The sequence below is a fragment of the Monodelphis domestica genome, chromosome 6 (genome assembly GCF_027887165.1).
Source record: "Monodelphis domestica isolate mMonDom1 chromosome 6, mMonDom1.pri, whole genome shotgun sequence".
NCBI classification, from domain to species: Eukaryota; Metazoa; Chordata; class Mammalia; order Didelphimorphia; family Didelphidae; genus Monodelphis; species Monodelphis domestica.
In genome coordinates, this window is record NC_077232.1 from 31,842,590 (window position 1) to 31,864,256 (window position 21,667).

At 42.6% G+C, this 21,667-nt stretch overlaps 1 protein-coding gene across 10 annotated transcripts in view; it reads right to left on the reverse strand.

Annotated features, from left to right (window-relative positions):
• Positions 1-217: 217 nt before the first annotated feature.
• The window catches only part of ALKBH3 (alkB homolog 3, alpha-ketoglutarate dependent dioxygenase), a 50,718-nt gene continuing 29,268 nt past the window's right edge, over positions 218-21,667 (reverse strand). For all 10 annotated transcript variants that reach the window (XM_007497348.3, XM_056801920.1, XM_056801922.1 and 7 more), the window contains 2 exons: positions 1,573-1,671; positions 218-553 (listed from right to left, as the gene is read on the reverse strand). In XM_007497348.3, coding sequence (XP_007497410.1) covers positions 452-553; positions 1,573-1,671 — 201 coding nt within the window. In that variant the 3' untranslated portion in view covers positions 218-451. The remainder of the gene's footprint in view (positions 554-1,572; positions 1,672-21,667) is intronic.

Sequence of the window (21,667 nt, forward strand, 5' to 3'; positions counted from 1 at the left end):
TTATATACAGATGAAGAGAAGAGGCACCCAGGAAGCACAGTGGATAGAACCCTGGAGATGGAAGTCCTGGGTTCAGATCTGACCCCAGACCCTCCTTAGCTGTGTGACCCTGGGCAAGTCACTTAGCTCCCACTGCCTAGCCCTTACCTTTCTGCTTTAAGAATCGATTCTAAGACAGAAGGTAGGGGTTTAAAAAAAAACAAAGTAAGAAATCATCTGTGAGGAACAACCACATTAGCTTTTAATTTGCAGAAAGGAAATCCACAATTCTGTGATCTGTTGGGGGTACAATATTCTCACAACAAACCTATTCCAGACATGATACCATTTGACAGGCCTCTCATCCGCGGTGGATCCCAGAGAGCTGAATCCGCACCAACATCTATCTACCTTGGAACGCTGACTGTCGGCGGGTGCAATCGTCCCAAGGGCAGCTGCTCCCAGAAGGCTCTTAGGTCACTCGTGAAGCCACCCCGCTGGGCTCAGGGAAAACGGTCCTAAAGGTCAGGTTCACTCTCGCTTCTTTAGAATGGTACTCCTTGGGCACCCGGTGCTACAGAGAAATGGACTTGTTACTAACAGCTAGGCGTTAGAACGAACCACAGATGGGAAAGACATTTGCATTAAAGGTCATTTTAAGGAAATGGGGCACATTTCTATTCTAACCTGTCTAAATGAAAATGAAAAGAGTTTGAACTAATATTGATGATGAACACTTGTCTAAAAATTCTCTCCCCACCTTTCAATATTCCTCTTCCTCAAAGTGAGAACATTTTTGCACAGAAATAGTTTCTTTTACCTTCCCCAAACATTAACTTTTTTTAAGCCTTTTTAGAATCAATACTAAGTATTGTGGTTCTAAGGCAGAAGAGCGGTAAGGGCTAAGCAATGGGGATTAAGTGACTTGCCCAGGGTCACACAGCTAGGCAGTGTCTCAGGCTAGATTTGAACCCAGGATTTCCCATCTCTAGGCCAGGCCTGGCTATCAATCCACTGAACCACCCAGCGGCCCACCCCCACTCTCCCATCCCCCAAAGCATGACTCTTCATCTCAGCTTCTTGCCATTCTCCCTAGTCCAACACAAAAGAATCATTAACAGCAAGTCTTTTAACATAAACCAAAGGGCAATGTTAGACACATATCCCCTAGGTGGTAACTGATCTGTCATTTCCTAGCACTTTACCATGTTAAAGAGAGCTTAGAGGGCAGCTAGAGAGCTCAGTGGATAGAGACAGGAGATCTTGGGTTCAAATCTAGCCTCAGACATTTCCTAGCTGTGTGACCCTGAGCAAGTCACTTAACACTAACTGCCTACACCCTTACTGCTTTTCTGCCTTGGAACCCATATATAATATTGATTATAAGACAGAAAGTAAGAGTTTGATCAAAAATTTTTTAAAGAAAGTGAGAACTTGGAATGAAATATCTTTTGACTGAAGCCTTGCATATAATATCAAAAATTACTGGCAGTGATCAATCAACAAACATTTAACAAGTTTGATGTACTGTTAATTTAATGTCTCAATCATGATGAACTATAGATACTCTTCACACCGCCTCTTTGTTCTTACCTGCCAATCAGCTTGTGTGGCCCCCTCCATCATCAACAAGGTGCCGTGATCCAAAGGTATCTTTACTTTTTCCATATATGTATAGTCCCCATTCTCTTCCTGAGGAAAAGCATTAAGAGAACCAAGTTATTTCTGACAGATGGAACGCCATCACCCATCACCCCTGTGACAGATATCACATAAGGGGCCCAAAAATAGCAGGTAGAGTAGAGCCCACTTTGGTCGAAGAAGAAACTAAATTCCAATGATACAGGAACTCTTTAACGGACTCAGAGAATTCGAAGGTCAAGCTTTGGCTCTAATGGTTCCTGGCTGTGTCATCCTGGGTAAGTAACTGCTCTGAGCCTTGGTGAGCTCATCCTTGTAAGACCTACTTACAAGGCTGTTGGGAAACATGTGCTTTGCAAATCTAAAAGCTCTATAGAACTGAGTCATTATTTCTTAACATGTGGCATTAAAGCACAATTCAAAAAATGAACGGTTCTGCAGTATACCAGTAAGTGACATTTCTTCTTTTAGCAGTCAACAAAGAAATTCAACAACTAGCTCCTTCAGTCATGGGGCCAGTGAGAACTCTTCCTGGTCCAAGGTCCAAAGCCTTCTGCTTTCTGATTGTGCAATAGCAAGACTCTCCTCAAAAGCTAGATGTGGCCCTACAGGCAAAAGTATGATGGGCCAGGTGACACCAGCTGTTCTAACTCTAGGAAATCTCCCACTAACTCCTGGAAGTTCGGAATGAAAACATTGTGCTGTTAATGCTGTACGATTCTTCCAAGGACCCCAAAGAAGGGGTGCCTAGGTCATTTTTAAGAGCCTTCACGACACTGCATGGTGAGAGGCAGGTGATGTAATTTCTCTTTCACAGAAGCAGAAACTAAAGAAGTGATGAATTAAACAACTTATTTGTCCCACCCGTAGGCTTCCGGGATCACTCTCCTCTTTTAGGAGTGTAAGGAGCTATTCTGTATGTTTGCTTCTAAATCTTTTTCCCTTCCATTACAAAGATTTTTACTTGCTTTTCAGTATGTGGCTTATTTATACTAATAATGGGTTTGACTCTTAAGGATTCACTGTTTAGAATTCTTTCCCTCAGAAAAATCAAAACCCAAACAATAATGCATTTGGATAAACAACACAAGTTTCAGGCCTCTAGCTCTCTCTCAAGAGCAGCTCTAGCAGGCACAGCCACAAATCACACAGGCGGAAGTGAAACAGATGACTGATTGGCTGGCTACCCTTCATGATGCATGCCTCTCACCTCTGACGGGGATTAACTAGCCCCCAAACATCCCCATGTGACCTACTTGCCATCCAGAAGGCAGTGGGGAGGTTATCCTGCCCTGTGGCAGTCTGGCCCTAGTTCTAATTATTCCCCAGTAAGAGACTATTCCATGCAAAGAAAAAATGTCAGACACACAAGAAGATTTATGTTTTATGGGGGGAAGATAGCAGACACTGAGTGCGTCATCTGTAAGATTAGGGGAATCCAGAGCTGCTGGGTTTAGGCAAGAGAGTTGTCAGAGCAAGGTTCACGACAGCTGGAAGCCCAAAGTGGTAAACAAGTAGACTGAATAAACGGGAATGGGAAGAGTATGTGCAAAAAGCAGGTAATCTGTAAATCAAACTCAGGAACTGGAACCAGAGCATGGAAAATAATAGAGGGAAAAAAATGTTTGGTTTGGTTTTTTTTTTTCCAAAACAACTGACAAATTTTCAGGTGAAGGATGAATTTTTCCTATTTTTTTTTTTGTTATTAGTTTTTTGGGGACATATGATGGAACAAAGAAGGAGGAGGCCTACAAATGCTTGTGGATAAACAAGAAGAGATTAAAAAAATAAAAAGATTTAAAAAGGGAGATTTTGAAAAGGAGAATTTCATACATTAAAAGGAAAAATCAGCACTAACAAAGTGGCCCTCAATTGGTTCCACTTCTGCTGATGGATTTTCATAAGGCTGTTTCTAAAGTTTTGCCACAATCTTTTGTTTTTACACGAGCCACATTACCAAAAGCCTCTTTCCCCTACCTAGCGAGCCCAATCTCAGCATCCCTGCCCAACGCACACCCCACAAGCACCCTCTCCCACCTGGGCCCCCCAGTGGTCCTTTACTCAGAGGACATATTCAGTTTTTTCTTTCGGCTCTGCTTCTCTGAATTCTTCAGTCGCCATTTCTTATGATATAAAGGAATGTCCCCTTTCTTTCAACTACCCCAATTTACTTAACCATTCTCCAAGAGATGTCACCAGGCTGTACCTGCCCTATTCCTCCACCCTTCAGCCCCCTCTTCCATTGGCAAGTTCCTCTAGGAACCTCCATTTTGAGAAAGGGTTCAGATCAGCCATGCTTCCCTCCCGGACACTGCCATTAATGCTCCATCTGTGCTCTCTTTCTGTCACTGTGGCCCCCTTTTCCCATGAATGAATTCTTTTTGGAACCTCCATTTTGTGGAAGGGCCCAGACCAGCCATGATTTATTCTCTGGACTTCAGCTACCTGGTACATAGTAATAAAATTCTTGATGACTTGACCTCCTTGGGGCATATATGCCCAGGAACAGCATCTCTGATGGACATTTTAGTACCTTAATTTTTTTAACCATCATTTTAAAATGCTTTCCAAAACTGCTTCCAAAGCTCAACTAACCACATATTAGTACATCTGTTCCTCTTCAGCTCTTACAAACTACTTCCATTTTTTGGTATCTTTGTCAGTTTGTTGGGTATGATGTGAAACCTGTAAGTGGTTTTGATTTATATTCCTGTTATTTATGTCTTGGGATAATCTTTCATATGCTTATAATCCTTCACTTAAGAACTATTAATTCACATCCCTTGACAGCTTAATTATTGGAAATGGTTCTTGGTCTTCCTCATTTATGTTAATTGCTTATGTGAGAGGCAGATTGATGTGGAAGAGAGAACTCCAGGGACCTTTAGGCAACTCTAAGACTTCAGGTTGCAAAGAAGACACCAACTTGCCTTGATAGGGGCAGTTTCCTCATTGGGAGTTGACTATTTTCAGGAAATCACAAGTCCCTGCTCCTTGCTTGTCCCTTACACTAAGGCAAAGAGCTGATGGCCACAGTACAGTAAGAATACACCTAGATACCCTAGAAGAATTAAAGTTACCCAGCCTACATGAGCTCAAGTCTTGCATCCTAAAAGAACTGGCAGATATAACAAATGAGCTATTGTCATTAATAGCTGAAAGAATATGGAAAACTGGGAGGAATATTAAGTTGGAGAATAACAAATGATGTTCTTGTTTCCAAAGCAGGGAAAAGAAGAGTCTACAAACCATAAATCAGTGAGCCTGATTTTATATGCTTTTATCTGATTTTTAAGGTTGACACCTTTTCCAGCTCATTTTACAGATGAGGAACTGAGACAAACAGGGTTAAGTGACTTGCCCAGAGTCACATAGCTAGTAAATGTCTGAGGCTGGATTTGAACCCAGGAAGGAAGATCGGTCTTTTTTTAAACTCTTACCTTCTCTCTTAGAATTAATAATTGATACTGGTTCCAAGGCAGAAGAATGGTAAGGGCTACGCAATTAAGTGACTTGCCCAGGGTCACACAGCCAGGAAGTGTCTGAGGTCAGATTTGAACCTAGGATCTCCCGTCTCTAGGCCTCGCTCTCCATCCAGACCCAACCAGCAGCCCCTTGAAGATCACTCTTCTTGACTATAATCTATGCACTCTATCCACTGTGCCACCTAGCTGGAATATCCCTGAAAATTTCTAGAAAGGGCCATTCAAGAGATGGTTGATGAGCATCTAGAACAGGGAGCAGAGATTCCAAAGAGCCAGTCTGGCTTCATCAAGAACAGGTTGTCAGCCTCACCTCATTTCCTTTTCTGACGAGATAACTAAGCCAGTGGAGGGAAAGATTGTGAATAGAGTTTACTTCCATTTCCGTAAAACTCTTGTACAGTACTTTAGATCATTCTTGTGGATAGGGTGGCAAGATGCAGGCTAGATATAAAAAGTAGATGGATTTGGACCTGGTTGAACAACTGGACTAAAGTAGTTGGTCATGGCCCATAGTCACCATAGCAGGATGTTTCTGGCGGAGCACGCCAGGGATCTGTGCTTGGCCCTGGGCTGTTTCACATTTTTACCTGTGACTCATAGAAAAGCAAAGTAGATACCTCCAACTGATTTTATTAATGCAAAAGCTCAGATTTGCCGATGACCCAAAGTTGGGAGAGAGAATGCAAAGGATAATAGTCATGATCCACGAGGACTGATAGGCTAGAGTTTGGGGCTGATCTAATAAGATGAAATTCAACAGGTTAGGGCAACCTTGGCAGCAAAAATCCCAAGAAGGGGAAGACACGGGTAGACAACAGCAACTCTGAAAAGATCTAGGGGTTTTGGGGGGCTGTAAGCTGAATAAAACTCAGCAGTGTGCTGAGGCAGTCAAAAGAACCTAAAGTAATCTTGGGCTGGCTGTGTCAAGAATAGTTATGAGGAATAGTCCAGAACAAGGAACTGATGTCCCAGAGTCCTCTGCTCGTCAGACCGCATCTGGGGCATTCTGTGCAGTTTGGGGCCCCGCAGTTTAAGAAGGACATTGATAAGGCACAGACAGATCTGGGGGAGAAGAGCTAGGATGGTGAAGGGCTTGGAGTACTAAATGCATGAAGAACTAAGGATATATTTATTCTACAGAAAACTTGAGTGAGATACGGATAGCTATGTTTAAGACTTTAGTGGATTGTCATGTGGAGAAGGGATGAGACGTTATTTATTTGACCCCAGGAGCAAAACCAAGAGCAATAGACAGAAGCTGAAAAGAGGCCATTTTATGTTTAATGTCATGAAAAACTTCCTAAAGATGAAAGCCATTTGAAAGTGGAACAGGCTGCCTCTCCTTGGAAGCCTTCATCAATCTGTGACTGAATGACCACTTGTCATATATGTTATAATGAAGGTTCCTTTCAGTTAAAGCTTAGTCTAAACAGCCCTCGAATTCTAAGACACTGACATTTAGGATAATAGACGTTGTTCAGAGATACTTCATGCAAAGATTTTTTCCCCCAATGTTTTCTGTTCTATATATATATATGTTCTATATAACAGTTATATAACTGTTTTTATTAATACAAAAGCTTTTTACTTTCATGTATCTGAACATATTTCTCTAATAAAACTTTTTTATTCTTTGTTTGGTTAAGAATTCTCTTCCTGTGTGGTATAATCGAACGTAATGGACGTCTCCATTAGTGACGGTGCAATGTCCCTGAACAACTTGCAGGGATCTAGGAGAAAAAACACTATCCATAAGCAGAGGACAAACTGAGGGAGTAAAAACACCGAGGAAAAACAACTGCCTGACTACAGTGGTTGAGGGGACATGACAGAGGAGAGACTCTAAACGAACACTCTAATGCAAATATTAACAACATGGCAACGGGTTCGAATCAAGAACACATGTGATACCCAGTGGAATCATGCGTCGGCTACGGGGGGTGGGAGGGAGGAAAAGAAAATGATCTTTGTCTTTAATGAATAATGCTTGGAAATGATCAAATAAAATACTATAAAATTAAAAAGAAAAGAAAAAAAACTCATGAAGGAAATAAAGTAAAGAATTGTATACTTCAGCTTTAAAAAAAAAAAAAGAATTCTCTTCCTGGCCAGACCCATGAATTGTACCCGACCTCATTCTCTCTAATGTTTTTTTTTAGGCTCACCATTGTTTCTAAGTCTGGTGGGATAAATGGATCCTATTAGTTCTAAACATTTCTGGTTCAGTGTAGCAAATATAACAGACAAAGATGAGTGTTTTCTTGGGAGAGCTATTTGGATTAGCAAAGGTCTAGACTCACAATAGAAGTAGGAAGACCTGGAATAGCTGTTGAGATACACAGAATTTTTATATAGCTTACTTCTACTTAGAATCATAGAATGTTAGAGCTAGAAGGTTATCTAGTTCTGTTTCTTCATTTCAAAAATGAAGGAAACTGAGGCCCAGAGAAGGGAAATGCCACATCCGGGGTTATACAGCAAATGAGTGACAAAAGGTAATGCTAGCACTTAATTCTAGTTCAGCATTCTTTTTATAGATTTTTCTCTCTATAAATATGTTTCTTATAATTTCCTAGTTAAAGAGTGCCTCGCCCTTCTGTTCTTATGCCTTGGAACCAATACACAGTACTAATTCTAAGATGGAAGGTAAAAAGTTTTTAAAAAGAATGACTTTCTTAAATGTAAACAAGGTCACACAGTAATCACAACTAGAGAACTCACAAATGCTTCATTCTCTAGCCAAAGTGTAATGAGGCCTGCCTCAGACAAGATGGTGGACAGGCTCTATCCACTGATGAAAGCAAAAGTAAAAAGCAATAAAAAGCAAGTCAGAGTGTACCAAGATTCATGATGATAAACAGATAAGCAACAGTGTATACCCTGGTTCCTTGGTTTTGACTGTTTACAGACCTGCATTCAGTCATTAAGCATGGTAAAGTGGGGGGAAAAAACACAGTCCTTTCATTTATCCAGAACTTTCTTAAATTTTTCACATTTCTTAAATATGGCCAGGGAAAAAAAAACATGGCTGAGAATGAAATTTTCCATGTGGGGCCCTAGCCTCAAGTGGGCTTCAGGGTTCAAAATGAAACTTCCACATGATGGTTTTCTGTTCTTCCAGCACTGTGCTGGGAAATCTTGAAATGTTCCCAACTCCAGAGAAAGCCAAAGAAAAAAGAACGAAAGAATCTCAGAGCTGCCAGGAACTCAAGAATCATCTAGTCCCATGATTAGCTACACTGGGAGCCCCTCAACAACCCTCCTGGCAAGAAGCCACACAGTCTGCTTGAATGCCCCGAGGAGGAGTTAACTCCCATGGAGACCCACTGTCCTGCTGGAAAGCTTGAATTTTTTTGGAAGTTGTTCCTTAAACCAAGCCTACATACACATGCATCTTTGCAGCTCCTACCTTCTGCCTTCTGAGGCTCTAAGCAATGTTTGAAACCAGCTCTCATGTCATTTCCTAAGTTTTCTCTCCTCCAGGTCAAAAATCCCTAGTTCCTTTAACCCATCCTCTCATGGAATGCTACCAAACTCTGACCTTGTCTTAGTATCACTTCTAAGACAGGAGAGCAGAAAGGGTGAGACAATGGGGAGTAAGGATTTGCTCAGGATGTGTCTGAGGTCCTCCTAACTCGACGCCTGGTGCTCTCTCCACTGAGCCACCTAGCTGCCCCTATATAGGATGACTTTGATGTGCATCTTGGTTACTCTCTTGTAGATTCTTCTCTCCAGCTCATCATTATCTTTCCTAAAAAATGGCTGAACTAAACACATTGTTTCTGCTACAGGCTGTCTTAGATCATCTTAGATTTTTCAGTTTCAAGTGGTTGTGAAGAGTGAATCAAACTCTCTTTGTCTATCAATCAGCAATTTTAAAATTAATCAACCCAAAACTTAAAACACCCCAACTTAACACTAAGTAAGAGAGCTCACAAACCACTTACTAGAGTGGGTGATAACTCAAGAGGCCACGGACCACCCCCTGGGCAATGCTTAGCAAACTGAAAGACTGAAATTGGTTCCCATAAAGTGATGGAAGGAACAGGAAGTGATGTGGAAAATGGACTATAAAAAGTCCTGAACTTCCTGTCCAAGAGGCTTCTCCTGGTGACTTGGCTTTTGGAGGTAGCTTTGGACTTAACCTTCGGCTTTGGACCTTGGCTTTGGCTCTTGGACTGCTCCTGGATCTTCTCCTTTGGAATGAGTAGCTGGCCTTCCTTTCCTGGAGGAGGCTGGGTCGGTAGAACCCTTTCATAAGGCACCACTAGGTCCTTTGGCTGAGGGTTACAGAACCCTGTTGGGGCTGAGCCGAACACCAGAGCAACATTTAGTGTGATAGGCTACTACATTTTCTCTACACTCTTCTTACATTTCTCTACCTTTACTCTTTCCACCTCTTTGTAAACAAAAGCTACTAAAAGTCATTTTGACTTGAGCTATATTATTTTAAATCAGCAACCACAATATTACTTTAGAATTCTCATATTTAATCCAAAGCCTAAATTTAATTTCTTATATCCCTTAACACATGGACCTTGCTGTCCACTAAGACCCACAGATCTTTTCAGATGAACTGCAGGCCAGAAACACCTCTTTAAATCTGTATTTGTGAAGCATATTTTTTTTTTGCCTATGTATAAGATTTTACATTTATTCCTATCTATCAAACTTCATCTTATTAGGACTCAACCCTGCCCCAGGGCATCTTGGTGGAACAAAGGATAGAGTGCCAGGCCTGGAGGCAGTCCTGAGTTCAAATCTGCTCTCAGATACTTACTAGCTGTTTGGCCTGAGCAAATCACTTAACTCTATTTGCCTCTGTTTCCTCACCTGTAAAATGAGCCGGAGAAGGAAATGGTAAACCACTCCAGTATCTTTGTCAAGAAAACCTCAAAAGGAATCAGTCAAACACAACTAAAAACAACTCAACAAGCATTCCAGCCTTCTGACATATGTATATATTTTAAGCACTTACTTTCTATCTTTCTATCAATCAGTTCTAAGACACGAGTAGTAAGGGTTAGGCAACTAAAGTGATTTGCCCAGGGTCACACAGCTAGGAAGTGTCTGAGGTCAGAATAAAAAACCCCAAGTCTGATGTTCTATCCACATATTGTCCGATATTGTTTTTAATCCTGATTCTATCCCAGAAGCTCTCTCACCTAGCATTGTATCATCTGCAAATTTGCATTGTGAAGTCTCGACTGACATAATTTAGCAAAAAAAAATGTTAAGGCAGTATGCATCTTTTGGGGAACTAGGCCTCATTCTAAAGAGAACAGTGAATCATTAATAATTAATCTCTTTGGATGTACCCATTCAAGCAGAGTCAAATCCACCTAACTGTACTACCTACCATTCATCCCCACCACCTTCCACCTTGTCCACAAGAATAGCATAACAGACTGGGCCTAGTGCTTTGCTAAAATCTGGGTAAGCTGTAGCTATAGCATTTGCCCCATCTCCCATTTTACCAGCTCAGCATAGACTGGGACATGTGTGTCTTAAAGCTAAACTGACTTGTGAGCATCCCCATTCACTTTTCTAGCTGCTCAGTATCCCTTTTGATGATCTAAAATTTTGCCAGGAATCCAAAAATATAAAAAGTTGATCCTCCTCTATTCCTCCTCATCAGGGAGCAATTATGTTTCATTTGGAGGCTTAATTCTACTTCTCCCTGTAATAATAGGGAAAGGGAAAGGTTTCATGAAGTTTAATAGCTCTGAATTCCATATTATGGTGAGAAAACCAGACTGGTTTGTTCTAGAGGCCTTCCTAAAAAAAGCACACCATGTTTTGTTGAGTTTTGAAGTGTGTTTACAGGGCCTCTCAAAAGTTCCCGAAGCTTAAATAGTTTTAAACTGCTCTAAGGTTTTTGAGACACTCTAAATTTGGGAGTGTCCCTGCAAAAGGCAGGATCTTTTTCATCTTCCCTTGAAAGGTAAATCATATTGTGGGAGCTCTATTACTGTCTGTATATTTTATAAGTATATTACTGTCTTCTAAGAAAGACTAACAAAATAATCTTTAAGATTATTAGCATGTCTTTTCATGTTTTATTTTATAAAAATCCTATGAGGGTATGGGCTCAGAAACCTATAATCTCTACCAGAACATCTGTCCAGGGTTATGAACAATAAGCTCAAGGCCTCTAATAAGAAAAAAATATCAAGTATCAAGACTAATGAGGTCAGGAAATGGAACAAAAATAAGTTTGTTTTTTTCTGACCTCCTTTCTATGTATTTTTGGTTGATTTTTAATAGGTATCTCTTAGGGATGGAATGATGCCACTTATCTAAAGGTGATTTATGAGGGTGACAAATGCTTAGCAGTCTGGGGCATCTCAGTTGTTCTACTGCATGCATTGTGGAAAAGATGGCCAAGACTAATTTCAGTGCTGTATCTCATTTAATCAAAGTTTTCTAGCCTAAGTTCAATAATATGTGTCATTTGCGAGCAATAAAATAGGGGGTTCCAAGCAATATAAATCATAATCTTTATTTGCAAGGAGTGCACTTTCTAGTTAAATTAAATTAATATTCATTAGGTAGCTATTAAGTATAAGGCACTGTCATGGTAAGCACCATTTGGGGAGATAAGGTTGGTAAGAAAAAAAATATTTCTTATACTAACTTATAGTATTAGTCAACTGCAAAAAAATAGTATCACTTTGAGAGAGTTTGAACTATACGTTTTCTAAGGCCCTGCCATCTCTGACAATTATGGGAATCTTCTCTGTCTCTGTGCTCTGCACACCCTACTCCCCACTTCCCGACTCGGCAAATGGAATTGAGCCATTCTCCTAGCTGCCATTGGAATCTGGTCTTAAACTTTGCTGGAGGTTTTTGGGTTGGAGATTAATACAATAATTATTGGTCAGTTTTTGCTTAAGGGATTTCCAGTACGAAGGAGCCAAATAGCAGAAAAGCTGTTATCTAATCATTCTTGCACAAAAACATTCCTATAAGGCTATCTATTTCAGTTCTATCTTCTTAAGATTTGGCTCAATGTTCTAGCTTGTCAGATCTTTTTGGATCCTTTCATTCAGTATGTTGGTTATGCCTCCCAGTCAGGATGACATTAATCCTCTAATTGACAAAAAAGGTTAAATTCCACAGGTCAAGTACAGATCCCTGGGGAACTCCACTAGAGACCTCCTTCCAAGTGAATATCAAATCACTATCCCTTGGATTTAGATATTCAACCAATTTTAAATCCATTAGCTAGTACAAGAGACTCTGCTGAGTGCTTTGCTAAAATCTAGGTAAACCATGCTACCTCTACTGGTTAGAAATGCTGTCTAAAAATGAAATGAGATTAGTCTAGTACAGTGATGGCAAACCTTTTAGAGATCAAGTGTTGTGCCCTGCCCCTCCAGCCCCACCCCCAACCCCTTACCCAAGACAGGGAAGGGAGGAAATACTCCCATTGGGCTGATGGACAGAGGGGAGGGTCATGTGAGGAATATTCTGAAGCACATGGAGAAGGGGAGGGGACCAGATCCACCATGACTCCCTCTGGCTTTCTAGTAGCAAACTCTGGTGGGCGACTGCAGGCAAGCCCACACAGAGGGCTCTGTGTGCCCTTTTGTGGCATGTGTGCCATATGTTCACCATTACTGGTCTATCTTGAAAAAGTTATTCTGGATTGATGTGATTACTATTTATTTTTCTAGATGCTCACTAGCCATCTCCTTAAAAGATCTTTCTAGAATGGCCAATAATGAAAATCAAGCTGCTTGACCTATAGTTAGGAGATTTCAAGTCTTCTCAGAGACTAAAGCAAAGATGGGAAAAATGTATGAGAAAGAGGGTTTTTACGGTGTGCAGATGGGAAGAGGGAAGTCATAGTGGAGAGTCTTTGTTTTCTCAATGGAGGAGGCAAGGTCATGTGCTAACAGTGATGAGGAGAAAAAAAGTTTGGTTAAGTCCATGGGAAATGACAGAAAGTCAATTGAGGAATTAAAAAAAGAATAGCTATGAAGCAGGGAGGGCCAAATTAAATTATATAACAACTGCAATGGACCAAGTCAACACATTGTGAGATTTTCTCTAGCAGCATCATGCAGGAAAGCACAGAGGAGGCACAGGATCAGGGTAATCCAAGGCATGGATTACTTAAGGGATGCATATTAATACAATAAATAGGCATGGGAATCAAAGTTGGAGAAAAGTATACAGCGGGATGGTTGATCATAGGGTCAACACTTTGAAGAAAGGAAAGCTTAGTCATCTTTCCCAAGAGTGATGGCCTGGGAGAAAAGAGAGGGGCTGGAGGACTAGAAGTTATAGGAGAACGAAGTTTAGGAGTAGCAAGGTGAAGGAAAAAAAAAGTTAGCAGAGAGGAATTTCATAATTTGACACAATATGGTAGCAGTTATGGATAATGAGAAAATGTAAGATGTGATCATGTCTGTGAATAAAAAAAGAGGTAAGCCAGAGGCTATGGAATTAGATGAAGTTAACAAACCAGAAGTCAAGGGGGATGATGGGAACACATAGAATTTTACGTGCTGAGAAAAGAGTTCTAGATTTTTGTTCATTGGGTGGTCTTTGATTATCTCTAAAATATATGACAGGTCTTGCTTAACATAAATTCATATTATGCAAATTCAACCTTACATAAAGAAATCTACAAGTCAAAAATAAGACTTTATTGTACAGTTCTCTCTCTCTCTCTCTCTCTCCCCCTCCCTCCATTCTTCAGCCTCCCTACCCCACCTCCCCTCCCCATCCCCCAATAAAATCCTCTTCTGTCTGTGTCTGGTCCCCAAGTGTTCTTCCTCTTGATTCTGGCCAAGTCCTCACATGACATGTTCCTCCTTCTTATCTCAATTCTCTGTCTATAGCCCCCACAAGTCCTTTAACCAAGTGCTATATTCCCTTCCCTCCACAGGCACACAGTGCGCTTTCTGCATCACAAATTCACATTACGTAAAAATCTCTTTATGTAGTGGTCTGCAGGATGGTTCACTTACATAAAGCTAGAATTGTCTGTAGTTTTTGTAGTCATGGGGATAGAAGCTCAACTGCAGGAGATTAAGGAATGAATAGGTAGTGAAGAACACACTGTGGGTGTAAAACTCTTGTTCCAGAAGCTCATCAATGAGAGGAAGTAGAAAAATAAGAATCAAACAAAAGTTTGCTCAGGTTAGTGCCTGAGATGTGAACACGTGGCCTTCCCGGTTGTGGGTCAGTTATGAGGTATAGATGGAGTACATACGTGTCAGAGAAATTATAGAGAGGATAGCAAGTGTGCCACGCCATTGCTCTCCTTCCAAACAGATATGTAAATACTGCTCCCTCTTTAGATTTCCTCTCTTTTTAGTTTTCTTTGCTACTGCTTTGCTCCTGGGCAGTTTCACTGTCCCCAGCTGGGCTCTCATAGGCCTCGTGGACCAACAAACCTTCAGCTACATTTGGATTGCAGAGCTGTTCTTACTGCTGTTGATGTAAGCAGCAGGAAAGTCACAGCTGGACCTTTTGTTTGCAGTGCTGACATTGAAAAAAAAATCTTCTGATTTGTGCTAGAAATTATGGAGAGAGAATAAACATGGTGGTCTACAAAATTATTTTACAGTCATTCTGCTGACTCAACTCGGGCTGCAAATGACTGAATTTGTGGTATCGATCGAAAACACATTCTTTTAAAAACAGAAGCTGCTGTATCTGAGACAAGACCTGCAAAAGAAAGAACGTAGGGGGTGGGGAGCAGGAAGCATTGCTTTAGTAGTACTGAGGCTTCTCTACTTAAATTGGCAACAACGACAATCAATGCTCTCACACAAGAGACCCCAAGTGACTTTTTAAAGTATCCCAGGGGAAAAACAAAATATCCCAGGAACACAGAGTCAGAAGCATGGAACCTCAAAAGAACGAGGTGACTGACACTTACCTCATGGGAAAATGCACTTGGCACTGTCTGTGCTGCATCTCCCACTGCAATGGGGATTCCCACTGCAGAACTACGAAGACATGACTGATGCTGGCAAAGACCTGAGGGATCTAGTGCTACCTCATTTTACAAAGAAGGAGACTAAGTCTAGAGAAGGGAAATGACTTGCCTACAACCGCATGATGGAGTGTTCTTAAGAGTATGGGGCTCTTAGGGACAGAGACCAAGTCTCAATGAAGCTTCCTTTCTCTCCCAGATCTCAGAATAGTATTCTGTACACAGTAAGGGCTTCAGAAATAAAGAGTGAATTATTAGAAGAAGCAGGGTTCTGATTCAGACCCAAACTGAGCTTCAAGTCTGGGTGGCACAGAGGACAGAGGGCAGGCCTTGGAGAACCTGACCTGAGGGGTGATAGGGATGATCTTCAAGGCCCCTTCCAAATGTAACATTTGATGACTGCATGATCTCTATTCTTCTGCCTTGGCTGAATGCAATGATGAAGTAATTGGGTTTCAAATGAGATAATAAGACATATAAAATCTGTATCAGATTGCTTACCAGCTTGGGGAAGGAGGGGGGGAGAGAATTTGACTCAAAACTTTTTTTAAAACCTGAAGGCTGAAAATTGTTTTTACATGTAATTGAGGGGAAAAAAATAAAATATTTTTTTAAAAAGATGAGATAGCAGGGACAATTTGGTGTTCAAGAAAGATGGGAGGTTTGAATGAACAGCAGAAAAGCCTGCTCACTCAATATGTGCAAGATAACAGTTACAGCTCATTTCTGAAATCTGATGTTAGGAGTAACTACACTGCCGGAATGTTAACAAAATGCTCCCTTTCCTTTTAAATTAGTAAACATTTCTAGATGAATGCCTTCTAGACAACCAACTATCTATGGTTCCTACTCAGGTGAAGGGATTCCTCATCACTCCTGAAAATGCTACCAAAAGAAGAAGAGTAGCAAATCCTTAGAATTTTTTAATCCATTTAAGGCTATGTGAATGGAAGAAGAAAATCTGACAATGATGATATTGAGGCCCAGCTGAGGAAAGACCAATGACTCTGGAAGATTCAGATGAAAGGGATGATTACAGTCAATTTCCACTCAAAGACTCAGAAAGTAGTGAAAACAAGCCAATCACAGTGGAAGTCACGATCTGAATTCTAGAGTGACCTTAAGGCTACTGGAAATCAATGATGATCACAAATACAGAATAAATGAAAAGCAAAGAATTAACAAAAGCTCCATTTTCACAGCAATAAAGACTTTAAGGACTGAAAAACTTCCCAAACCAAGAAATAATTCTGGACATAAGGAAGTCCAAAATCTAGTCCCTTGTTCCTGATCACTTCCATTCAATGCTACCCATTTCTTCAAATGGATCTGAACCTCCTTCAGTCCTTAGGAAGACTTTTCCTTTTTTCCACTAATGTTGAGGGAATATATATGATCACAGTTTGCTTTACAATTTCACTGGTCAACATGGATGGTATCCATTGTTTATGAAAGCCAGACAATTTCCAAAGCATATTTGTTGGGCTTTGGTCTTTTCATGTGCCTTTTAAGAATCTGTGTGTCATTTGGAAAATACTTCTTGTGTACCCATAAAGTTGATATAGGTGTCATCCCATTTGATTTCCAACCAGATCTCAAGTTTCTACCCAGATTCCACCTAAATTTACCAGATTTCTGACTTCCCAGTCATCTCTATGACATGCTGGAGGTACACAACCCTCCCTCCCAATCACTTCCAACTCTATCTGAAAATTGTAACTCAATCAATACTTTATTTCTGGAAAGGACATGTCAATCTCCTATAACCTTGATCAACATTTCCTCTGACTCCCCTGTCTAAAATACTCCCAGGCCTTCCATCCAACTCTCGCCCAAATGTGTTGTCTTCCTCTGTTAGAATGTAAGTCTAAGGGGAAGCTGGGTAGCTCAGTGGATTGAGAACCAGTCCTAGAGATGGGAGGTCCTAGGTTCAAATCTGGCCTCAGACACTTCCTAGCTGTGTCACCCTGGGCAAGTCACTTGACCCTCATTGCCTAGCCCTTACCACTCTTCTGCCGTGGAGCCAATACCCAGTATTGACTCCAAGATGGATGGTAAGGGTTTAAAAAAAAAAGAAGAATGTAAGTCTAACTGTTCTGTTTTTCCTTTGCATCCACAGCATCTAGCATAATTTTTGACATATAAGTGTTCAATATATGCATGGGGAACAGAAGCAAACTCCTTGAGAACAAGGACTGTGCCCTACTTATGTGTATCTTTAGGTCTTAGCATAGTACCTTCCACTTAGTAAGCATAGAAGTGAATGCTTTTTCTTTTATTCATTTGCAGAACTTATACTCCAGTTATTTGGCCTGTTTGGGCTCTTTTAGAATGGATCCTCTAGGAGGCAGAGATCTGATTTTACTTCTCCATCTCCCTCCAATATAGCACTCTGTTGGCATTTAGTAAATGTTCCTGACAAAGGAGGATATTCTACATGAGGCAAACCACATCATAAATAAAACTGTACTGAAAGCTGGTCAAACTCTAATTATATTGACCAATCGCAGTCCCAGAGAACAAATGATAAAACATACTCCTCCATGGAGAGGAAAGGGACTCAGGCCGCAGAACATGGCACATGCTGTCAGCTGTGGTCAAGGGAGTTTTTACCGAGCTTTTTCTGTTTTATGAGAGAGTACTCAATAGTGGAAGTGGTGGTGGCGGTAGAGATGGAAGGAATGAGGAATATCAGGAAACCACTGGTTTAAAAACAAAAAGCATTTTTAAAAATACATCTGCTGAACTGAAGGGACAGTTGAAAGAGTCCCAGACTTGGGGTCAGGAGACCAAGGGTCAAGTCCTTGCTCTGTGACTGGCTATGAGACTTCAGGTGAATCACTTGGCCTCTCTGGGCCTTGAGAAACTCACTCAAATGAAAAGGAGGCTTAAATGGCCTCAAAGGCTCCTCTGGCATCCTATGCTTTAGGCATGGCGTGCAGAAGGGGCCACATCTGCCCAAAAGAGCTGTCAACCACTCACCAACAACAGGGGCCATCAGAAGTGGGGCTACATTTCTGCTTTCTGAAACACAAGACCACTATGTTCAATGTTCTTTCTCAACTACAAGTAACAAAACCAATGAGGCAGGAATTTACAAATCAGCTGCAAGAGCACGAAGATCCATAGTGTGTAGGAGGGAGATGGGGTGATGCTCAAAGAAAAATTGCTGTTGCTGGCTCAGAGACTGAGGTTACAGTCTCAGGGGTCTCCCATTGGAACATAAGCTCCTTGAGAGCAGAGGTTGCCTTTTTGGTTGTTATTCTAATGGAGGATGGGTCCGGGATGGCGGCCCTATGTCCCTTAGCCAACAGTAGCCATCATCATCTCTCTCCTCCCCCACATATATGTATTTATCTATCTCTATCCATCTCTACCTATTTCTACCCATTTATCACTCTATTTATATTTATCACTCTCCATCTCTATTTCTTTAACTATAATTATTTATCTATATCCAGCACTACCTCTCTCTCTATCCCTCCCTCCAATGGTGGCCTAAAACGAATCCCAATTTTCTCACACCTTCTAGAGTCATTAAAAAATTGATTTTCTCCCTGTCCTTCATGTCTACACACCTAAGACCCATCTTTTCCTATGGATAGTGTTACAGAACAGAGCAAAGCCCCCACACTCACTGAGAGCCCTAAGTGCCTCTGCCTTGAGAAATGGTGGAACAAGAGTACCCTCTGGTGAGATTGAAAACAGGATATCCCTTTGCTCCTTCCAAAGGGGCCAGGGAAAGGAGAGCCTGCAAATATTGTTATTAGCTCAAGTCACTCTGAGGTGGATGGAAAAAAAGCAGCTTATTTTGATGATTCAGCTGAAGGACAGAGACTACCTGGAGGTTATTTGCTAGAAAAAAACAAGCCTTTTGGCATCCAAATCTCTAGTGCATCACAAAACTTCCTGCTATTATCTAATAACACACCCCCTCCTCTTCCAGCCATCACTGTTTCCTTGGTAACCGACGGAGAAATAGCAGCCTGCCAAAGGGCTTTTGTCGTCCCCCTCCAGTTTGCACTGCAATGTAGAATTAAAGCTGGCTGGGGAAAGCACCCAACTCATCTTTACAGCAGGGCCTCCATGCTGCAGCACAGCCATCTGGAGATATACCAGTGTTGGGGAACAGGAGCCTGAAACCTCTGCTGGCCTCAGAGTGCTGAAATGAAAATGAGGCTGGTTTCTAGGCCTGCCAAGAGGCAGTGGTTGAGTGGAAAAGCCCCTGGAGCAAGAATCAGGGGCAGAGGATCTGGGTGCAGCTGCCGCTGGAGCAGTCAATCCCCTCCTCCGCGACAGCCCAGGCCCAGAAGCTTCTTAGACAAGATGAATCCCCTCCCATTCCTACCTTCTTTGTGTAGACACATTTGGGATATGTTTGCAGAATATGATCGGAGGATCACTGAGTCTTCCCTAAAAAAGTCAAACACATCCAGTGAGGCCCACAAGGAAAGGAAGGGCACTGGAGGCCAGAGGCTGCCTGTGACGAGGCGGGACATGTTCAGAGAATCGGTGGGGGAGACTGTGGGCCCCATGCATTGACAGTGCCTCCATTTACTGGGGGAATCATGAGGTGAAGCCCTGACATCTGCTAAAAAGACCATCTCAGGGCTATGACAAGCCAGTAGGACAAGAACCAGCCATGGGCAGAAGAAGACTAATTCCAGAAGTCGGCCATGGTGTTACAGGCTCACTCAGTGGAGAAAGCCGTGAGCTCCGCTTTTTATTTATTTGGTTTTTTAAACCTTGATTCAGTACCGCTTCCAAGACAGAAGAACGGTCAAGGTGAGGCAATGGGGGTTAAGTGACTTGCCCAGAGTCACCCAGCTCAGAAGGGTCTGAGGCCACATTTGAACTCAGGACCTATCATCTCTGGCTCTCAATGCACTGAGCCATGTAGCTGCCCCCAACTCCATTGTTTTGAAAGCCAAGAACACAGAATTCTGAAATGGAGCCAAGCCAAAAGTGCCCTTGAGCGGCCTGGCAGGCCCCTGGAAGACAAGAGGCTCATTTTTCCCATGCCCTGCAGGCAGGAAGCTGCTGCTCACGCAGGGCCTGAGGATCAGGCGGACAGAGAAGATGCTATTAGCTGCCCCAACCATTATTCCGAGCAGCTCTTTGAGATGAACCACAGAATAGGCCCAGGAGAAGTCGGGTCCGCAGCCCAGAAGAGGCTGCAGGAGGGACATTCTAAGGTCCAGTTTTTCCGGAGGAAACCCGACACCCCACTTGGGTGCAGACACTCGTCTGCCTTCTACCCTGGGGGAGAAGCAAGAGGAAGCAGTCTCCTGTGGGGACGCCTCCAAGGTTGCCGGCGCCACGATCGGGCCTGCGTTTCCAGCTCTGGCGTTGCAGGAAAGCTTGTTGAGATGCTGATATCAGCAGGAACCAGAGCAGCCCGGCCAGGATTTTCACGGTGCGTGCAATCCAAAGCTACTTCCATGGAAGGCCGCTGTTCCAAGGCTGGGGAAGGGTATTTATTTAGAGCTCTAGTCATCGATGTGTTAAGGACCGGCTCAGAGATCAGCATCAGCTTTCGTGCCTGCCCTTTTGCCTTTTAAACTGACGCCAGAATTCATGGGCTTTGTTCAGATGTCATTAGAGTCGGTGTATCCACGCCAGGCCTGGAGAGGCAGCTTAGTGGGATCAGTGGCTCCCAACCTATGGACCACAGAACTGCAGGGGACTTGATTTCCCTGTGAGGACAGGCATTGCCATTCTGACTGTGAATTAGCCTCAACAAAGTGCAGCTTCGGAGGATTTGACAAAATTTGGTGTTAAAAAGGAGGCCTTCAGAGAAGCCAGGAGGCTCAGTGGGTGGAGAGGCAGGCCTGGAGATGAGAGGTCCTGGGTTCAAATCCAGCCTCAGTGTGTGACCCTGCACACATCACTGAAGCCCCATTGCCAGCCCTTCCTGATCTTCTGCCTTGGATACACAGTAGTGATTCTCAGACAGAAGGGAAGGGTTAAACAAAAAGCAAAGGGGCCTTCATTCAGCCTCTTAATCGTTGGTCCACAGACCAGTGCTGGCCTTGGAAGCAGGAGACGGAGCTTTGCCAGTGATTATGAAGTCATAGGGCCAATCGCTTCCCTTCCTCGGACCTTGGGGCTCTGAGCTTCCCAGAAGCTGCCAAGGTTCACCCAGTGCTTCAGAGGCCCATCACCCCTCTTTCCAGAAGGGGCTGCTGCCCTGCGGGTGGAGCGGTGAAGAAAGCACCTAGTGACTCACGAAAGGCTGCACAAATGACCGCTAACAACCACCACAGAAAAATATATAGGTGTATGTGACACGTACACAGCACTTTGGATTTCATCTGATCCTCACAAGCCCGTTATGCCCATTTTACTGTCGAGGAAGCTAAGGCAAACAGTGGTTAAGTGACTTGCCCAGGGACACTTGGCTAGTAAGCGTCTGAGGCTGGATTTTAATTCAGGTCTTCTTGGCTCCGAGCCCAGAGCTCTAACCACTGTAGCCGCCTCAAGACAAGTCAGACTTTCAGAGCTCCAAGAGCAGAGCAAGAATGCGCCCATTCTCGTCCCGGTTAGCTCCTACAGGAGGCTGACAGGCCAAGGCATCGAGCCGGGGGCCTCACATTTCTGTATCACA